Here is a 19,326-nt window from a genome sequence, read left to right on the forward strand (position 1 = left end):
CCAACCCTTTTATTGTTTCTGTTTTGTTTGATAATTCGGTCCTTTAATTTTTTTTTTAATACATCGACATTTTTACACTAAAAAAATAAGGAGTTCGGCTAAGCCACACAATGGAAAACCTAATTTGTTATCGAATTCTCCATCCACAAGATTTGAACCTAAGACGTCTCACTTCCAAGCGAAGAAAAATATCACCAGATCGTAGTACTGAGTGACAATTCGGTCCTTTTATTAACTATATTTTATTTTGAACTAATATAAATTAGCATAAGTGAATTTGAAAAGAAAGAAAAAAAACACGACCATCATACAATGTGTTAGATGTTGTCCAATTTAATACGTTCAGTTTCAACATTTTTAAATTCACTAAACATCGATAAAAAATATTAACTCAATTTAATTGAAATAGTCAAGTTCAGGTTGAACTACGACGGGCTTCATTGCTTGGGTGATGTTTGTGTGGTAATAGGAAAGCTCATTATCTTCCTGGCATCCAACATGGAGGCTGGAGAGCACCGCTGGGGAAGATGCGCCAAATCAACAAAGCCTAAGGTATTGATACCTTGTTGGATAAAAAGAAGTCCAAAAAGTAAATTTAAAAGCCAGTTGCGGCGATTAAAAAGCCACCCACGAATCGAAACCATAAATTTGTTGTTGTAAAATTGTATGAAATTGTCATTCGGGTGTCTCAATTTTCAAGTTTTCATAGTTTGGGAAAATTGTATCATTTGTTGTGAGTTGAAACACATTTACAGAGATAATAATTATATGGTAGATCAGTTGACAAACTGGAGTTTTAATATGAATATTGGCGTCCATGTGTTTGATAAGCCTCCTGCTTAGATTGGATCATCGCTCATGGATGATGAAGTCTCTCGAACTTATTTGGTTTCTTATTGTAAGTTAGCTTTGGATTGCATTCCTCATTTCTTTACAAAAAAAACAATGAATTATTATTATTATATCATCTGCCATCATCTAGCTTGTCTTACATAATTACAGAGAGACAAGAAATTGTGCTCAAAACTCATCATTTTTGTCTCTTTTTAAACAAATGAATGAATCTGTATGCACGCATCTAAAAGGTGACGACGCCATTTCAATGGAAAATTAATTGCAAGACAGAAGTGGAATGAAAACTTCTTAGTTTAGTACCTTGACATAACTTTTTCTAAATAAATTTGAAAACTTTCCAATCTAATTTACCATCATCTCTATGATGGCATGAATTTGAAGCATATTATATTAGATTTAGAATAATAAAAGAAATATTTTTTGTTTTAATCTCTTGGTCGAGAATACGATGAATGTGAAATTTTTTATGGTAAATTATGCATAAACCGTCTTTATTCAAATGGATTCTTATTTTTTGGTAAAAACGAGAACTAGTTGTGGGGCTTATTATATATCAAACTTCAATAATCCAAACATTTTTTTTTTTTAATTCTTCATTCATAGATTGAACTCCGCCGTGTAAGTTTATCTTACATTGCCGGTCCCAAGCCCGGATAAAGGAGAAGGGGGAGGGCGTCAGGTAGTCGACAGCCGGCACTCCATGATTACGTCGAATCCTTATGAAAATGAATCCAGAACGAAATCGCGCTAAAGCTAGGGCGTCACCCGTAAGTGGCGCGCTGTGTGGCCCGAGCACAGTGATAAGTGAGCAAGGGTCGCTGTATCTCCATCGGCACCCGGATGCAGTGTTAAATGAGCAATGGGGCTATAGAAACTTCTTTTCGAACGACTCCACACACAAAAGAAGTACTTTGATCCTATTAGACGGGGAAGGGTGAAGAAGCTAGGACAGAAGGGTAGAGTTCAAGAGAGCAAAATGCGTTTAGGAACGTGGAATATAGGAACCTTGACGGGAAAATCTATGGAAGTAGTAGAAGTTATGGTGAGGAGAAGGATAAATATTATGTGCCTACAAGAAACTAAGTGGGTTGGTCGTAAGGCAAAGGATCTAGAAAACTCAGGGTTTAAACTATGGTATTCGGGCACAAATAGAACGAGAAACGGTGTTGGCATCATTGTGGACAAGACCTTGACACAAGATGTTGTAGATGTCAAGAGGGTAGGAGATAGAATCATGGCAATCAAGATTGTAATAGGACAAGAACTTATCAATGTGATTAGTGCGTACGCACCTCAAGTAGGGTTGGATACGAGTTCGAAGGAGAAATTTTGGGATGACCTTGGAGACTTGGTGCAAGGAATTGCTCAGACGGAGAAGTTATTTATAGGAGGAGATTTAAATGGACACGTGGGCAGGGAGACAGGCAACTATGGAGGTTTTCATGGTGGCCATGGTTTTGGGGAGAGAAACGAGGATGGGGAAGCTATCTTGGATTTTGCAATGGCATATGATCTCTTCTTAGCCAACACATTCTTTAAGAAGAGAGAAGAACATGTGATCACCTACAAGAGTGGGTCGTCAAAAACACAAATAGATTTTCTTCTAATGAGGAAAGGGGATCGTATAACTTGTAAGGATTGCAAAGTTATACCAGGAGAGAGCGTGGCTAATCAACATCGCTTGTTGGTGATGGATGTACATATCAAAAGAGTGAGAAAAAAAGAACAAGACTTGGAAGTGCCCAAGGACTAGATGGTGGAATCTAAAAGAAGAAAAATAAGCCATTTTCAAAGAGAAAGTAATCACCCAGTGTGTGTGGGATAGAGAGGGGGAAGCTAACCAAATGTGGGATTTCATGGCTAGTTGTATCCGAAAAGTAGCAAAAGAGGTATTATGAGAGTCCAAGAGCTTTGCCCCACACCAAAAGGAATCTTGGTGGTGGAATAAGGAGGTACAAACAAAGGTGAAGGCTAAGAAGGAATGCTGTAAAGCCTTATATAAGGATAAGACCGATGAAAATGGTAAAAGGTATAGAAAAGCGAAGCAAGAGGAGAAGAAAGCTGTGAGAGAAGCTAAGTTAGCGGCTTATGACGATATGTATAAGCGACTAGATACCAAAGAAGGAGAGTTGGATATCTATAAACTAGCTAGAGCAAGGGAAAAGAAGACAAGGGACCTAAATCAAGTGAGGTGCATCAAGGATGAGGATGGAAAGGTTCTTGCTACAGAGAACGCGGTTAAAGACAGATGGAAATGTTATTTTCATAATCTTTTCAATGAAGGACATGAAAGGAGTGCTTCTTTAGGGGAGTTGAGTAACTCAGAAGAGTGTAGAAACTACTCTTTTTATCGTAGAATCCGGAAGGAAGAAGTGGTTGTAGATTTGAAGAAGATGAAGCATAGAAAAGCAGTAGGCCCAGACGATATACCAATCGAAGTGTGGAAAGTTTTGGGAGAGACAGGTATAACATGGCTCACTGACCTTTTCAATAGGATTTTGAAAACGAAGAAGATGCCAAATGAGTGGCGAACGAGAACTTTGGTGCCTATCTACAAGAATAAGGGCGATGTACAAAATTGCATGAACTATAGGGGTATTAAGCTAATGAGTCATACAATGAAGCTCTGGGAGTCATTGAGCATAGATTGAGGTAAGAGACACGGGTTTCGGACAACCAATTCGGGTTCATGCCAGGGCGCTCAACCATGGAGGCAATCTATCTCTTACGAAGATTGATGGAAAGATATAGAGATGGGAAAAAGGATTTACACATGGTCTTTATAGATTTGGAAAAAGCGTATGATAAGGTCCCAAGAGACATTCTTTGGAAGATTTTAGAGAAGAAAGGAGTACGAGTAGCATATATCCAAGCTATACAGGATATGTATGAAGGAGCAAAGACTTCCGTAAGAACTCATAAAGGACAAACCGAAAGCTTTCCCATAACTGTAGGATTACATCAAGGCTCATCCTTAAGTCCTTACCTTTTTGCGTTGGTAATGGATGAGTTAACAGGACATATTCAAGATGATATTCCTTGGTGTATGCTTTTCGCAGACGATATAGTGTTGATAGATGAAACTCAGGAAGGGGTAAATGCAAAGCTTAACCTTTGGAGAGAAGTGTTGGAATCTAAAGGTATTCGCCTAAGCCGATCAAAGACAGACTATATGGAGTGCAAGTTCAGTGCAAATGGAGGCCAAAACGAGTTAGGGGTGAGGATCGGAGATCAAGAAATACCAAAGAGCGACCGTTTTCGTTACCTAGGATCTATCTTGCAAAAGAACGGAGAATTAGATGAAGATCTCAACCATAGAATACAAGCTGGATGGATGAAGTGGAAGAGTGTATCCGGCGTGTTGTGTGATCGCCGTATGCCACTGAAGCTCAAGGGAAAATTTTATAGGACGGCAATAAGGCTAGCGATGCTGTATGGCACAAAATGTTGGGCGGTGAAGCATCAACACGTACACAAAATGGGTGTAGCGGAGATGAGGATGCTTCGTTGGATGTGTGGGCACACGAGAAAGGATAAGATTAGGAATGAGGATATCCGGGGTAAAGTAGGAGTAGCCGAAATTGAAGGAAAGATGAGAGAAAATCGGTTACGGTGGTTTGGACATGTGCAAAGAAGACCTACTGACGCTCTGATTAGAAGATGCGACTATGGGACAGAGGTTCAGGGCCGAAGGGGTAGAGGAAGACCTAGGAAAACTTTGGAAGAGACCCTAAGAAAAGACTTAGAGTACTTGGATCTAACAGAGGACATGACACAGGACAGAACACAATGGCGTTCTAAGATTCATATAGCCGATCCCACTCAGTGACTTGGATTTTCCAAGTCTCCAACCGAGAAGTTTTCCTCACTCGGGAAATTAAGGGAACACTACCTCAACCTACATGCTCCACTCACAAAGCTTCAACATACAAGCTTCAACAAAAGAAAATTCAAAGAACTTAGCGAAGAAAGCTTTGATGTATTTAACACAATACGTTGAAATGAAGGAAAGCTTATTTATTGATATCCCCGATAAGTTACAAATATGTACATATACTTGAGTCAAAATAAACAAACAAGAGGGAGCCTTCACAAATGTTGCTTAGGAGAAGTCTCAGCAGTCGGTAGAGCCCCAGAAAGAGAAGGCACCGGAGGGATCATTCGGAACCTCAGTACTGGACATAACCCTAGAAAGATGAGGCATCAGAGGTTGATCATTTGGAGCTTCATTACGCGGTACAGCCCCAGAAGACGAAGACAATAAATGCCTTTGGAACAAACCCACAAATCTCTGATGATCAAGTAAAACCTGACCATCAGATTCCTTCATCTGGTCAAGCTTCCTCTTCATGTTTGTAGCATAGTCATGTGCGAGCCGGTGCAACTGTTTATTCTCATGCTTGAGTCCTCTAATCTCCTGTTTGAGACTCATCACTTCAGCCGCCAATGATTCAACTTGGCGGGTTCGAGCAAATAGGCGTTGGGCCATATTAGACACAGAACCTGCACACTGAACACTGAGAGCCAGAGAATCCTTAACAGCCAACTCATCAGACCGTTTGGGAAGTAGTCTGTTATCTTTGGGAGTGAGAAGGTTCCTGGCCAATACCACAGCGGTCATATCATTCTTCATCACGGAATCCCCAACGGTAAGAGGACCAGTAGGGGAGACGAAGGATGGACGCCATATGTTGTCTGGAGAAGGCGGGGCTGCCTCTTCAACAAGGTTCAAGTCAAAACGGCGGTCGGAGGGGCCAGACATTTTCAAAGGTGTTGAAGAGAGAAGAGGTCGGACAAATCAAGATCTTAGAAGTGCAAGAATGGAGCTTCTACTGGTGGATATTCAAGTGTGTTTTGGAACTTAATGTCAGCCCCTATAAAAATCTGCACTCGACGAAGCTTTAGAAATCGAAGAGGTGCCTGCTCAGAAATCGAATAGGCATTTGCTTTCTCAAAAGCTGGGCTGCTCAGAGACCACGAGGGTCGATCTCAGAAATCGAAGAGGCGTTTGCTTTCTCAAAAGCTGGGCTACTCAAAGACCACGAAGGCCGATCTCAGAAATCGAAGAGGCTTGCTTTCTCAAAAGCTGGGCTGCTCAGAGACCACGAGGGCCGATCTCATAAATCGAAGAGGCACCTACTTTTCCAGCCTTGTCAGCACCTGTCACACGCACACTCAACTTTGCGGAAATTATGGGCATTCTGTCGAAGATTTCTGGTGAAGTAGAAAGCACATGAATCGTACTGTTCAATCACCCACTTCCCACACGCAACAGTAGCTCATGGGTACCACAGATAACTTTACCAAAGTTCTCTGACAAAGTTGAGACACGTGAAGCTTGCAGCTCCCACTACATCGCTCTGACCAAGAAGGGTAAAAGAATAGCAAATAAACAACACTAACAAAGTTTAGACACATAAATTTTGAAGGTCTAGCTACCATATTATTACCCACAAGGGTAAAGGGACAGTACCACTGCTGGATAATTGGAAAGTCCCGGTGTGTCAACCTCTGTGCTTCGTGGCAAGGTAGACTAGCAAACATGCCCAACCTTTACTCACATTCGAGAAAACACTCCCAACAAGATTGCTTGCTCCAAAATCGAAGAGGCACCGCCCTCCGAATCTCGAGAGCCAGACTCCCAACATGATTACTTTCTCAAAAATCGAAGAGAGGGTAAAGGAACAGTACCACTGCTGGATAATTGGAAAGTCCATGTGTGTCAACCTCTGTGCTTCGTGGTAAGGTAGACCAGCAGGATTACTTTCTCAAAAATCGAAGAGGCATCGTTCTCCGAATCTCGAGAGTCAGATCCCTGACAGGATTGCTTGTTCGAAAACCGAAGAGGCACCACTTTCCCAACTTCAAGAGCTGGATCTCCTTGGATAAAGCTTGTCTGTAATCTTCACACGCAACATCAGCTTTCCAGATACCACAGACCACTTTTTCAAAGTGCTCTGACAGAATTAAAACATGTGAAGCTAGCAGCTCCCACTACCGTGCTATGACCAAGCAGGGTAAAGGAATAACATTATTACTTGATGTTAGGGAGACTCCTATATATGTCGACCTCCATCCCCAACGGACAGGCAGACCTGCAAAAATGCTCAACCCTTCCTCTTATCTGAGAGGGCACTCCCAACAAAGCCTTTCGAAATATTCAGCTTTCTTTTCCCCCGATAATACCTCTGTAAACAAGCTATACTAGAGCAAGAATAGCTCATATCATCAGGGTTAAAAGCAAGAGTATCCCATATCATGCTTTTTCCCTGTCTTTTCCTTTGGCCTTGTTCTTACCTGCAAGACAAGGAGAATGAGAGCAATCAGTCAGCACTTTGAATCAAGCTTCCAGCCAGGAACTGACTGCCTGTAACCCCTTACCTAATTACTTACCTGGCATTGCTCTCAAGTACTCATCTTCAACATCTTATGCTTCCAGGGAAGATACCACACCTGCCTGAGGAACAGATAGGGCAAGTGAGAAGGATACAAGGAAGCATGTGGAGACAAGCGTAATAGCACACGTGCCGATACATCCACTACTCTGTCAAAAGCAAAAGTATCTCATATCAGCAGGGTCGAACGTACTCTAGATTTGATGGACTTGTTTTGACCCTCAAATTCTTCAGTCGGCCTTATACTCTGGAGGAAACCAGAAAACCCTCCAGCCCAGTTCAAGAATAAGCCAGTGGAAAGTTACTTCTTCAAAAGCAGAAGTATCCCATATCATCTATTCTCATTTTTCTTCTCTTTATCCTTCATGCTGCCTGCAAGATATGGAGAATGTGAACAATCAGCCGGAGCTCTGATTGCTTACCTTGTCTGTCACCTCTTTCAGTAGATTCCCTAGCTCGGCGACTTGGGGGACTCCTACTACATGGTTTGTATCGCGCTTGACCAAGCCTGAAACTACAAGTAAGCTTCAAGTGAAATTGATACATTACCTTGTGCATCTCCACCAGTTACAGATACCACCCATGGATGGAGGAAGAGTACTTCCAGAGAAGATGCCACATCTACCTATGAGACAGATAAGGCAAGTCAAGACGATACCACACTCCGGTACTTAGAAGTTTCGTGGTTACGAGATCATTCTCCCACAATATTTCCTAATGTCATTTGTACTAAATCATTCACTTGTACTCACTAAAGGAGAGTTTGAACCTATGTACTTGTGTAAACCCTTCACAATTAATGAGAACTCCTCTATTTCGTAGACGTAGCCAATCTGGGTGAACCACGTACATCTTGTGTTTGCTTTCCTATTTCTATCCATTTATATACTTATCCACACTAATGACCGAAGCAATCTAGCGAAGATCACAAAAAGTGACCGTTTTCGCTACCTAGGATCTATCTTGCAAGAGAATGGACAATTAGATGGAGATCTTAACCATAGAATACAAGCTGGATGGATGAAGTGTAAGAGTGCATCCGGCGTGTTGTGTGACCGTCGTAGGCCACTGAAGCTCAAGGGAAAATTTTATAGGATAGCAATAAGGCCAGCGATGTTGTATGGCACAGAATGTTGGGCGGTGAAGCATCAACACGTACACAAATTAGGTGTAGCGGAGATGAGGATGCTTCGTGGGATGTATAGGCACACGAGAAAGGATAAGATTGAGAATGAGGATATCCGAGGTAAAGTAGGAGTAGCCAAAATTGAAGGAAATATGAGAGAAAATCGGTTCCGGTGGTTTGGACATGTGCAAAGAAGGCCTACTGACGCTCCGGTTCAAAAATGTGACTACGGGACAGAAGTTCAGGGCCGAAGGGGTAGAGTAAGACCTAGGAAAACTTTGGAAGAGACCCTAAGAAAAGACTTGAGTACTTGGATCTAACGGAGGACATGACACAAAACCGAACGCAATGGTGTTATAGGATTCATATAGCCGACCCCACTTAGTGGGAAAAGGCTTTGTTGTTGTTGTTGTTGTTGTTCATTCATAGATTGTCCTTGTTAAAAACTCAATTCAGCATAAAACCATTTACTTATTTAATTGCCGTGATGAAATTTAAATGTTTGTTAAAATATAGTGTTCGTCAATTTTTTTTGCACTCAATTAGATGCCTCAAATATTCTTAATTTGACTAATACATTACAAATATAATCTATAAAGAACAACTTAAAAAATATATAATTTAAATCGTTGAAGCTCAATATAAAATAGAACTGAAAACTAATTATTTTTTATATTTGCCTTGTTTATGGGCTGTCGGTACGAGGAGTTATGATTTAAATTTTTAAAATTCGGGATATTATCATAATTCATAATATCATATATATATATATATATATATACAGCTGGCTGGGCCATTGGCATATTAATGTCGTAATAAAAAGAGATGTTCATCATTTCGACGTTGACCCTTAATTTACCATACGTCTTCAAATATCCCGATTTCTTTTAAGTAACGACCACACAAAGAAATGATTGACTTGATGAACAAACCCTAATCACTATTAAATAACCCTTTGCTGAATCCTTGTGAATTTAATTAGGTATATAAGCTAGAAGATGGAGAAGTTGCATGCATGAATCAATATCGATACACGTCAAGACGCAAAACAAGTGCTTCACTTAACCAAGTTTATATCACTGGAAGTCATAGGGACATTCTGTTGTATGGATAAGTTTTTATTGAAGTGATTATATTGATTTAGCGTGAATTTGTATAAACACAAAAAGTAAAATTTTACACAGCTTCTACAGTTACAAGCATCATGCTATATGTACACAAATTTGGTGTAAAGATCACAAATGCAACAAGTCTATATGAGAGCAGACATGGAAAGTACAACTCTACACGGCTATTTTAATTACAAGCATTATCAGTACAAATTTGTTGTAAAGACTACAAACACAACAAATTTACATGAAAACAGACAAAATTATCGCTAACAAGCTAAACCACGTCAAAGCCATCACTTAACCAAGTAATGGTATGGGAATGTAGTCACTTCACAAATAGAAAAGAGATGAAAAAGTGGCTTCTTGCATGCATGCTTAGTGCTTCCAATTATGAACTATTAAGAGATGCCTTGTCCCTTCTGCAAAGGAACTTGGAAAAGTTTCATGATAAGGAGGATGATAAAAGTATAGTACATAGAGACAAAGAATCAATCTTCCAAAGCACATTAAAAATAGCACATTACTAAATAATTAAAAACAAATACTTCCATCCCTTTACCATATGCATACATTGTCCACAAATTAATTTTTTTCGACAGCTCCAGCACACCACTACTGCATCTGCATGCAGCACACCAAGATTAATACCTAAAAAGCAGCACTGTAGAACTCGTTTTTTATGGTCGAAATCAGCACTGTAGAATATATATAATAAGGAGAATGCTTGCAGTGACAAACCTTCTTTTTTGGGTGAGTGTGCCAGACAAACCCTAATATATATGGTTAAGATCCGAAAACACAGGTATTTTAACACATATTTTGACGTTTATTTTGTAAAACTAACTTCGTAATGTATTTAAAGAATCTGAATTGTTTATTTTTCAATTCATCATTTATAGATTAATGACTATCATTTAATTTAACAATCTTATAGATTCGAATTTATGTGATTTCTAATGGATATGATTTTAATTGAAGACCTAAAAAAATAATCAAAATTAAATCAAGCCCACAAAAAACAACTAAAATAACAACAATACTAGATTAATTTTCTAACATGCGCCCCCGATTCTGACCTCTCTATATATATCAAATGAAATAAGCGCTTTTGTGGTGCAGTTCTAGTTATTCCAATTTAAAGGCTTCTACTTCATATATCGAAGGTCTGGAACTCCGTCTGAGAAGTTAGATTATGTTGGGGTTTTCAAAATATTGGTTACTTATGTGCTAACTAAGGTAGCTAGTGTGGTCCTGTGTTCACAAACACCAATTGATCGGTTGCTTTCACCAAATTACAAGCAATGTGGTTTCTATTACAATCTCAAAACAAGATATACATTGCCTTATTATCCTACATATATCATCATCTTGTTTATTATGCGATCAGATTAAACGATGATTAGATACAATCACGTTAAAATATATTTTGTCCCCAAACAATTGAGGCTGGACTTTGTCATTAAACAAGTCTTTCCTTGCTGTTTGGTGTAGCTTTTCCACCGTTTAAAAAAATCCATTTTTCATAGCAAAAGCAGTTCATGCGTACGTTTTTCCAGAACAAAAGCATATTGTAGGGATTTTTCCAAGCCAAGTTTGACTGTGCTAGTCTTAACAAAAGTGCTTTTCGACTACTTTGGCAGAAGTTGAAATACAACTTTTAACTAAAGGGAACTAAAATTCCACCGATCTATGCTCGTTTAAATACCAAATATAATGCTAATTAACCAACATAATAGGCTTAATTAGTTATATAAGAACAATTCCACCCGTTTTAAAAGGACAGAGACAAGGCAAGTGGAAAGGCATGTGAACTTTTCCAAAGAGAAATGAGAAATGGTCCTTCCCTTCCACGGTACTGCGTGGGGTGGCTATCACCCTCTAGAATAAGGAGAACCTTTCCTTTGGGGACCAATATATTATAGGGTACCTTATATTATATATCACATTCTCATATTACAACACTTACAAAAGAAAAAAGGAGTTGGTGGTGAGGGCCTGAAAAGGATGTTCGATGACGATGAAGCTCCTACCACGAAAGTCATGGATTGCTGGTGGGGAAATGACAGCGGGGATGATCGAAATAGAGGGCGGAGGAAAAGAACAAATGAGAGAGTTGAGTTAAAATTATTATCACTAAACTACAGTACTAAATAAAACAAAATTTATAACATTAATCTTATAGTTAAACAATTTCTAATTTAGTTTATTTTTAAGAAAGTAGGTCTTTAAAGTGTGGCGTATAAATTGGACGATCTGATGGCCAAGCAAGCAACATCCACGATGAAAATTAGAGTTGTAAAAATAAAATGCAAAAAAAATCAAGTGAGAACGTTGCTATCCAGAAAACGTAAATGCGTTAGAAAAATTCAAATGAAAAGGAAACAAATAAGAAAATAACAAAGGGAATACAAATTATTTTAGCTAAGACAAGAACTAATGGGTCACTGGACGTGGGCAAGGCAGCAGTGTGGTGTCAGAATTTCTGGTACGGCAGGCACAGCCAAAGAGAGAAAGACAACCCTACCAAAAACAAAGAAGCAACCAATTACTCACTCTCCCAACCAACCCAGTCCCAGACATTAAATATGGCATTTTATTTGAATTTTGGGTATTCGTACACGGCTAGATCTACGACCACCGGACACGTGGAGTTTCCAGGGTAGTTTGATAAGTTTGGACCAACTAGATTGGGGAAATTGCTGGGGTTTACTATGAGGTTGCATGCAGTGGATTCTTACAATTTGAATTCGAAATTGCTGGGTGGAGAACTGCGTGCTTCTGGTCGACCACATGACGGACGTAAGGCTACGGCCATACAACTCTAGTTATTACAAATAAAATTTGAATTTGACCGTCTACGTAGTATTTTGATTTTTTTTTAAATTTTACTCTCCATCTGATTTGTCAAATTAAACTATTATCTTATTACACTAGTTTTTTTTTTTAACAATTGCTATTATATATTTTTACATATATAAATAATTGATAATAGAAATTCATATGACGACTAGTACTGATTCTGATTTGGTATTGAGGTGATTCTGAAAAAAATTTGCTATAAAAAAAAGCCGGGAACTTTTTTATGTTTGGTAAACATTCAGCTTTAGTTTTTTTTTACAGTTTTGGTTGTAAAAAAACCAAAAACACAAAGCTGCAAAACCCAGCTTTGAAAAACTAGCTTTTTTCACATATGTTTTACATAAAAGTTTATCAAACACTATAATATTGTTTTTTTTTTCAAAAACATTTTTACAAAAAAGTTAACCAAACACTCAGCTACTTTATTTTACAGCACAGCAGAAACAGTTTTTTTTTTTCAAAGCACAACAATACCAAATCACTCCCTAATCCCATATTCCAGCTTCTTCAGTATCGTCCATTAGTGCTAATAGTCAAACTTGTCGGTTCCATCTCCATGCCCTACACAAATAATGTCATCAATGGCTCGCCGTCAAAGCGAGCAGTTTGATCACCTGCATATGTATCATCATCCACCACATAATTTTCACATCCATTGATTTCAAGCCCCCAAAAAATGCCATGGATATAATGATCCAAATCTCTTAGAAAACAAGGCGAGTTTGTTCTAATTGGGGTTGGACATGCTAGGTTAGTAGATGGGCAACGAAAAGAGGGACTGAGATGAGGAGAACTGAGAAGGAGGTGGATAAGGGAGGGGACGAAATTTGCACAGAGATGGAAAACACAAGAGGGAAGAGAAAATGGGGGAGAGAAGAAAACAATAAAAAAAAATCTAATAATTAATTAAAAAGCATTTGACACTGCTGTCAAATTTGGCAGAAGATATGTCATTTCATGTCATATCACATCAGATTTGGCTTCTGGGTTGGAAATCATTGCTGCCGTCTTTTGTTACCGTTATTACTGATTTGGACATTTTGATATCTTCTTTGGAGATGCTCTAACCCTATCATTTTCAAGGTTATTCAACATAATAGTTAGAATTATGGTGTTAAATACAATTTTTGGAACATGTTTGGAAGTGTTTTAGTTTTTTTAATAGTTGTGAAGCCCAACGTGTATGAAAGTGTATTAGAGCAGGTTGACTCACGTATGAAGCTCACGACCATACGTGCTCCACGTTATTTGGTTTGTATTGTCCATGTGTTTGGCTTGAATGTTCTCACACATGAGGGGCATGTGAGAATGCGAAGACAAAGTCTCGCGTCAATGAAAGACCAAACAATGCGAAGGCTTATAGTTAATTGTTTTGTGTAAAACCAACTTTCTTCAGATTGATGACCATGCTTTATGTGTAGCTCAATTCGCTTAATATGTTATCATCCTTTTATTATTAAAATAAGAAAGATGATTTGCTATCCATTTATATTCGAGGTGGGATCTCTTACAATTCTACGAGTATAGATGTGCTTAATTTGACCTCAACATAAAGAAATAATGAATTTTCACTCTCTTAACTCATTCATCATACAACTAATCATGTTAACGTCTCACTTAGTTATAAATCCCCATTACTAAGCTCGATAAAGCATAACAAGAAAACAAATCAGAAAGGTAATTTTGTCACTTTATTTTCTTCCCATACACTTTTATTGTTTATTTATTTTTCTTTCTCTTAGTTTTGTGGTTCCTTGGTTCTCTAAAATCCATTTGCATAAGTTAAAACTTGGGTTTTATGTCCCCAGATAAAAAATAAAGGGCAGGTTAGCTTTGTTAACTCTTCCCATGTCCTCTAAACCCAAAATGGTAATACTCCCATACAGCAACACTACACCTGCTCCTGTACTCCCTCAATCAACAAGTCAACCAATCCAACGGTCCGAACTAAGCCATTCTCTCTTCTATTTTCCTTTGTTTCTGATTCACTCCTCACACAGCTTTAGCACACTACCACTGAAGAAAGTTAACCACACCCTCTGTTACTTTGACTCTTCTCACAGACAGTGACCACCTTCTCTTTGATCTAGAGAGAGAAGCTGAGGACAGAGAGAGAGAGAGAGTACTAGCTTGGTTCTTATAACAGAGGAGAAAACAACCATTTTCAACCCAAACCAAAACATGGGTTTTGCTGTTCTTCTCATCTCCTTCCTGATTTTCTTCACAAACCCCTTATGGGTTTGTGGAAACTTAGAGTTAAAAGCACTTTTGGACATGAAATCGCTTTTGGACCCCCAAAGCTTGTATCTTTCTTCGTGGACCGTCAATGGCAACCCCTGCGGCGGGTCCTTTGAAGGAATAGGGTGCAATGAGGCGGGTCAAGTCGTTAACATTTCGTTGCAGGGAAAGGGGCTCACTGGGAAGCTATCTCCCGCCATTGCAGGGCTCAAGCATTTGACTGGCATTTACTTGCATTACAACTCTCTGCATGGAGAGATTCCCAGAGAGATTGCCAACTTGACGGAGCTGAGTGACTTGTATTTGAATGTGAATAATCTCTCCGGAGTGATCCCTCCCGAGATCGGAAATATGAGCAACTTGCAAGGTTAGCTGAATTTTTTTTCTGAAAAAGCTTTGATTTTTTTTTATTGTGGGTTTTTGTTGTTTCATTTAAGTTAATCTGAATGATTTAGGGCTAGTTTTTGGACTGCCTCTGTAAGAGTCACTTTTAGCAGAAGTACTTTTATTATAAATATGGTGAAAATTTTATTGAAAATAAACACTAGGAAGTGCTTCCATGAAAAACACTTGGATTGGAAGTGCTTCCTGGAAAAGAACTTGGACGTGCTTCTTGAAGCTTGTCCAAAAAGCACTTTTACTATAACCCAGTTTCCATCAAATGTTATTGTAAGTGCTTTTTAGTTGTCAGAAAACAATTTTAGGTTTTCCAAGCAATCAATCCCAACAGACCTTTTAAGTACATAAATAGTGGGTCTGTTGAAAGATTTGAACTTTGTTTTTGTATGTTTTGTTTATCTTTTTGGTTATTCAAGTAGCTTTGATTTTATGTGATCCTCATTTGCATGGATGAAAAAGCACTTATTAAGTTGGCTGATTTAAGTGCTTTCTGTTTCCCAAATGACTTGTTATTAAAGTTTCAAGCTTGTTAAATTTCCTCATCTAGGGTTTGTGTTTTGCTTTTCAGTTTTGCAACTTTGCTATAATCAGCTCACCGGAAGCATTCCCACGCAGCTGGGATCTTTGAAAAACCTGAGCGTTCTTGCTCTGCAATCTAACCACTTAACCGGCGCAATACCGGCAAGTTTGGGGGACTTAGAAATGTTGATGAGACTGGATTTGAGTGTCAATCATCTTTTCGGTTCTATTCCCACAAAACTTGCTGATGCCCCGGTGCTTGAAGTTCTAGACGTTCGGAATAATACTCTATCCGGCAATGTACCTCTTGGTAAGAACAGTCTAACATCTCAAATTCTGACCTTTAGAAGAAGAAATTGCAGTACCCATTACTCATGTTGAAATGTTGAAAAAGTAATAAAACCCTTGATCAATTTCAGCTTTGAAGAGACTTAATGAAGGATTCTCTTATGAAAACAATCTGGGATTATGTGGAGCTGGATTCATGTCCTTAACCGCCTGCACTACTTCCGGTCATCCCAACGCGAGTAGACCCGAACCCTTTGGAGCCGGCGTGCCAACAAGAGACTTCCCGGAAACTGCAAATGTGCCTTTGCCCTGCAACCAAACTCGTTGCTCCAATTTGTCAAAATCCCATCAAGCCTCTGTTGCTGTTGTTGTTGGTGTCATTGTAGTAACTATTGCATTATCAGGTGTGGGGTTTGTATTCTTTACCCAACACCGACGCAGGAAACAGAAGCTTGGTAACTCATTTGATACTGCTGAAGGCCGTTTTAGTACTGACGAGGCCAAAGCCAATGGAGTTTACAGGAAGAATGGATCTCCTCTCATCAGCCTTGAGTATGCCAACGGCTGGGATCCTTTAGCTAATGGGAGGAATTTAAGTGTGTTTGCACAAGAAGTCTTCGGTAGCTTTAGATTCAATTTGGAAGAGGTGGAGACGGCTACTCAGTATTTCTCAGAGGTGAATTTATTGGGTAAGAGTAACTTCTCTGCAACATATAAAGGAATACTACGAGATGGGTCTGCTGTTGCCATTAAGAGCATTGGCAAATCATGCTGCAAGACGGAGGAATCTGAATTCTTGAAGGGATTGAACATGTTAACCTCGTTGAGGCACGAAAATTTGGTGAAGTTGAGAGGGTTTTGTTGCTCAAAGGGCCGGGGAGAATGCTTCCTCATTTATGACTTCGTTCCAAATGGAAATTTGCTGCAGTATCTTGATGTCAAGGACGGCGACAACCATGTTCTTGAATGGACTACTAGGGTTTGTATTGTGAAGGGCATTGCTAAAGGTCAGTATATGTTCCTTTTTAGCTATTTTACATGGAGTCAGTTTCTGATTTATCTGTACTGAGCTTTGTTCTGTTGGTCAGGTCTATCCTATTTACATGGATACAAGCCAAACAAACCTCCCCTTGTTCACCAAAACATCTCGGCTGAGAAGGTGCTGATCGACCAGCGATACAACCCCTTGCTCTCCGACTCTGGCCTGCACAAGCTTCTAACCAATGATGTTGTCTTCTCAGCACTCAAGGCCAGCGCTGCAATGGGATACCTAGCTCCCGAGTACACCACCACAGGACGGTTCACAGAGAAAAGTGACGTTTATGCATTTGGGGTGCTCATTCTCCAAATCCTATCAGGGAAGCGGAAAGTCACCAGCGCAATGCGCATTGGTGCTGAGTCAGGCAGGTTCCAAGATTTCATCGACCAAAACCTCAATGGAAGGTTCTTCGAATACGAAGCATCCAAGCTTGCAAAGACTGCTTTGCTTTGCACCCATGAGTCTGCGATTGAGAGACCTTCCATGGAAGAAGTTGTTCAGGAGTTGAGTAATTGTAGCAGTTGTGTCTGACTCCTGGGTGCTGTCTTTTGTGTTCAACCATTGCGTCAGGACTATTCAGATCGGTAATGGACGACTAATGGTTAGCTGAAAACTAACTGCTAACTTCGGATGTAATTCTAGGATTTTTATGTTGTAATGTTGTGTCCTCTTTCTTGAGGACCAAGCTTTGTTGTGAATGTTGTTAGACCATTGTTTAATGTAGTAGCCTTTAGATGGTTTTTTATGTTTTGACAAAGTAAAATTCTAATCTAATCTAATTTACGGGGAAGGGTATTTGAACTTGGGCGTAGCGGAGGGGGCAGGCACACTACCCTTGCCAACTAGTTAAACCGGCATTTGTTGAGGTTGGATCTTATGAGGGATTTTCTTATTAATCGCATGTTTTTTAGTGCATATTCGTTTTTTGATTACTTTCATCGGCGGTGATCTATTGGCCTGCAAACCAAGACATCAGTTTGAAGGATCTCCTTGTCTCCAAATCATAGAGAAGTATGATTTGGCTTTTGTACTGATTAATTGCCAAGTTGGTCATAATTTAAGGTTTTGGTTCTCACCCTACACCCTGGTGTCTACAGAACTATATGGGCATCAGACCGAAGGTTGCTGTAGTTTTTGGGCTTGAAGAAGCTGCCTAACCCATACAAAATTCCACAGTTCAGCTCTCTTTCAATTGTAGTGGGAAGCCACCGAACCTTGTAGCATACGTGAGCATGTTGAATCTAGTGTTGAGGTCAAATTAAACACTCTCTAAGTTCTCATGTTATTAAAAGAACATGAGTTGGCTAGCTGGGGGTAAAGTGAAAAGAAAACTAATGAAAATGACTTGAAAACTTTGAGTTTTAACTATAAGGACAAAATAAAGGGTAAAGTGATTAGTATCAAGTTTGATTTTTTAGTGTAAAAATGTGATTTTTCGTTAAAATGAACAGCACTGCGAGTTTTTTGTTAAAACTCCCGAAACACGCCCTAAGTTCAATATTATGATTTCGCAGTTCACTTCATCACCAAAAACCCTTTGACTACACAGTTAACATAAATAAGTTTAAAACACTTGTAAAAAATTTAACGCGTTAATAATAAAATGCATTTCCCAAAAACTTTAACTTTCTAGAAAAGTAATCCCATCACTCTAATCATGTTTTCTCAATAGTCAGTGAACGGTGAAAATTGACTTTCATTAAGTCTACTTGAGTTGGTTGTGCTAGGCTGAGTAAGTAAGATTCTAAGTAACTAATTCGATAGATCACAAAGCTTTCTCTCTCTAAATTTTCTTTTATACAGTTTCGTTCTTCATACGATTTCGTATCATCCCTGTACAAAATTTATAAAAAGGCCCTCCTTCAAAGCAAAGTCCATCGAGAGTGGATTACCCGGCACCCAACACACAAAACAGGCCGGCCCCCAGCCAAATCACTCCACCCCAGCCGAATAGACTGGCACCCAACCCAAGCCAGGCAAAAAGATCGGCCCAGAATCAACAGACCCAACTGCTGGGCCATCCACGTTGTCGATGTCGACGCCAGCTCTTCCCACAACCTTCAACCTCTCGCGCAGAGGACTTGAACACCGTGTGGGTGATCTTGGTCCCACTACACACGATCAACACGTCGCAGAGCGAGATCTTGGTGCAGAGCTGCTCGGGGCTGAGATTGTATGAGCAGTTGACATTAGAGCAAGTCCACTAGGAGTGGATTGCCCGGCGGCGCGAGCTTTTCTGAGATGAGGACGATGGGATTGGCGTTGAGTTCGCAGTACACAACACCACGACCAGCCACGGAGGAGCTCGGCGGTGCGAGGTGGGAGTTACTGAGAAAGCAAAGAGGGAGGCCTTGGAGGTGAGAGAGAGGGTGGGGAATCGGAAAAATGGGGAGCGGATTTGGGACGGCGACGGTGTGTGTCAAGTGTATATGGGTGTAATTTATAATAATATTTTATAAGGGAATTGTTATTAGCACTCCAAAAATCTCATTCTAC

The 19,326-nt window shown here is 39.6% G+C and overlaps 1 protein-coding gene across 1 annotated transcript; it reads left to right on the forward strand.

The window, feature by feature from the left end:
- Nucleotides 1-14,323: 14,323 nt before the first annotated feature.
- LOC103417827 (LRR receptor kinase SERK2-like) lies at nt 14,324-17,575 on the forward strand. Its single transcript, XM_008355987.4, has 4 exons — nt 14,324-14,952; nt 15,553-15,813; nt 15,923-16,798; nt 16,880-17,575. Exons 1-4 carry the CDS (start codon nt 14,529-14,531, stop codon nt 17,359-17,361), a joined length of 2,043 nt encoding a protein of 680 aa, XP_008354209.2. The 5' UTR covers nt 14,324-14,528; the 3' UTR covers nt 17,362-17,575.
- Nucleotides 17,576-19,326: the final 1,751 nt, after the last annotated feature.

Source organism: Malus domestica, chromosome 01 (genome assembly GCF_042453785.1).
Source record: "Malus domestica chromosome 01, GDT2T_hap1".
In the NCBI taxonomy this organism is placed as follows: domain Eukaryota; kingdom Viridiplantae; phylum Streptophyta; class Magnoliopsida; order Rosales; family Rosaceae; genus Malus; species Malus domestica.

Bases quoted from the DNA above. Each gene is read 5' to 3' on its own strand.
- LOC103417827 (XM_008355987.4), top strand. From the start codon at position 14,529: ATGGGTTTTGCTGTTCTTCTCATCTCCTTCCTGATTTTCTTCACAAAC. The intron at 14,953-15,552 runs GTTAGCTGAATT...TTTGCTTTTCAG, and splicing joins AAATATGAGCAACTTGCAAG to TTTTGCAACTTTGCTATAAT. The intron at 15,814-15,922 runs GTAAGAACAGTC...GATCAATTTCAG, and splicing joins ATCCGGCAATGTACCTCTTG to CTTTGAAGAGACTTAATGAA.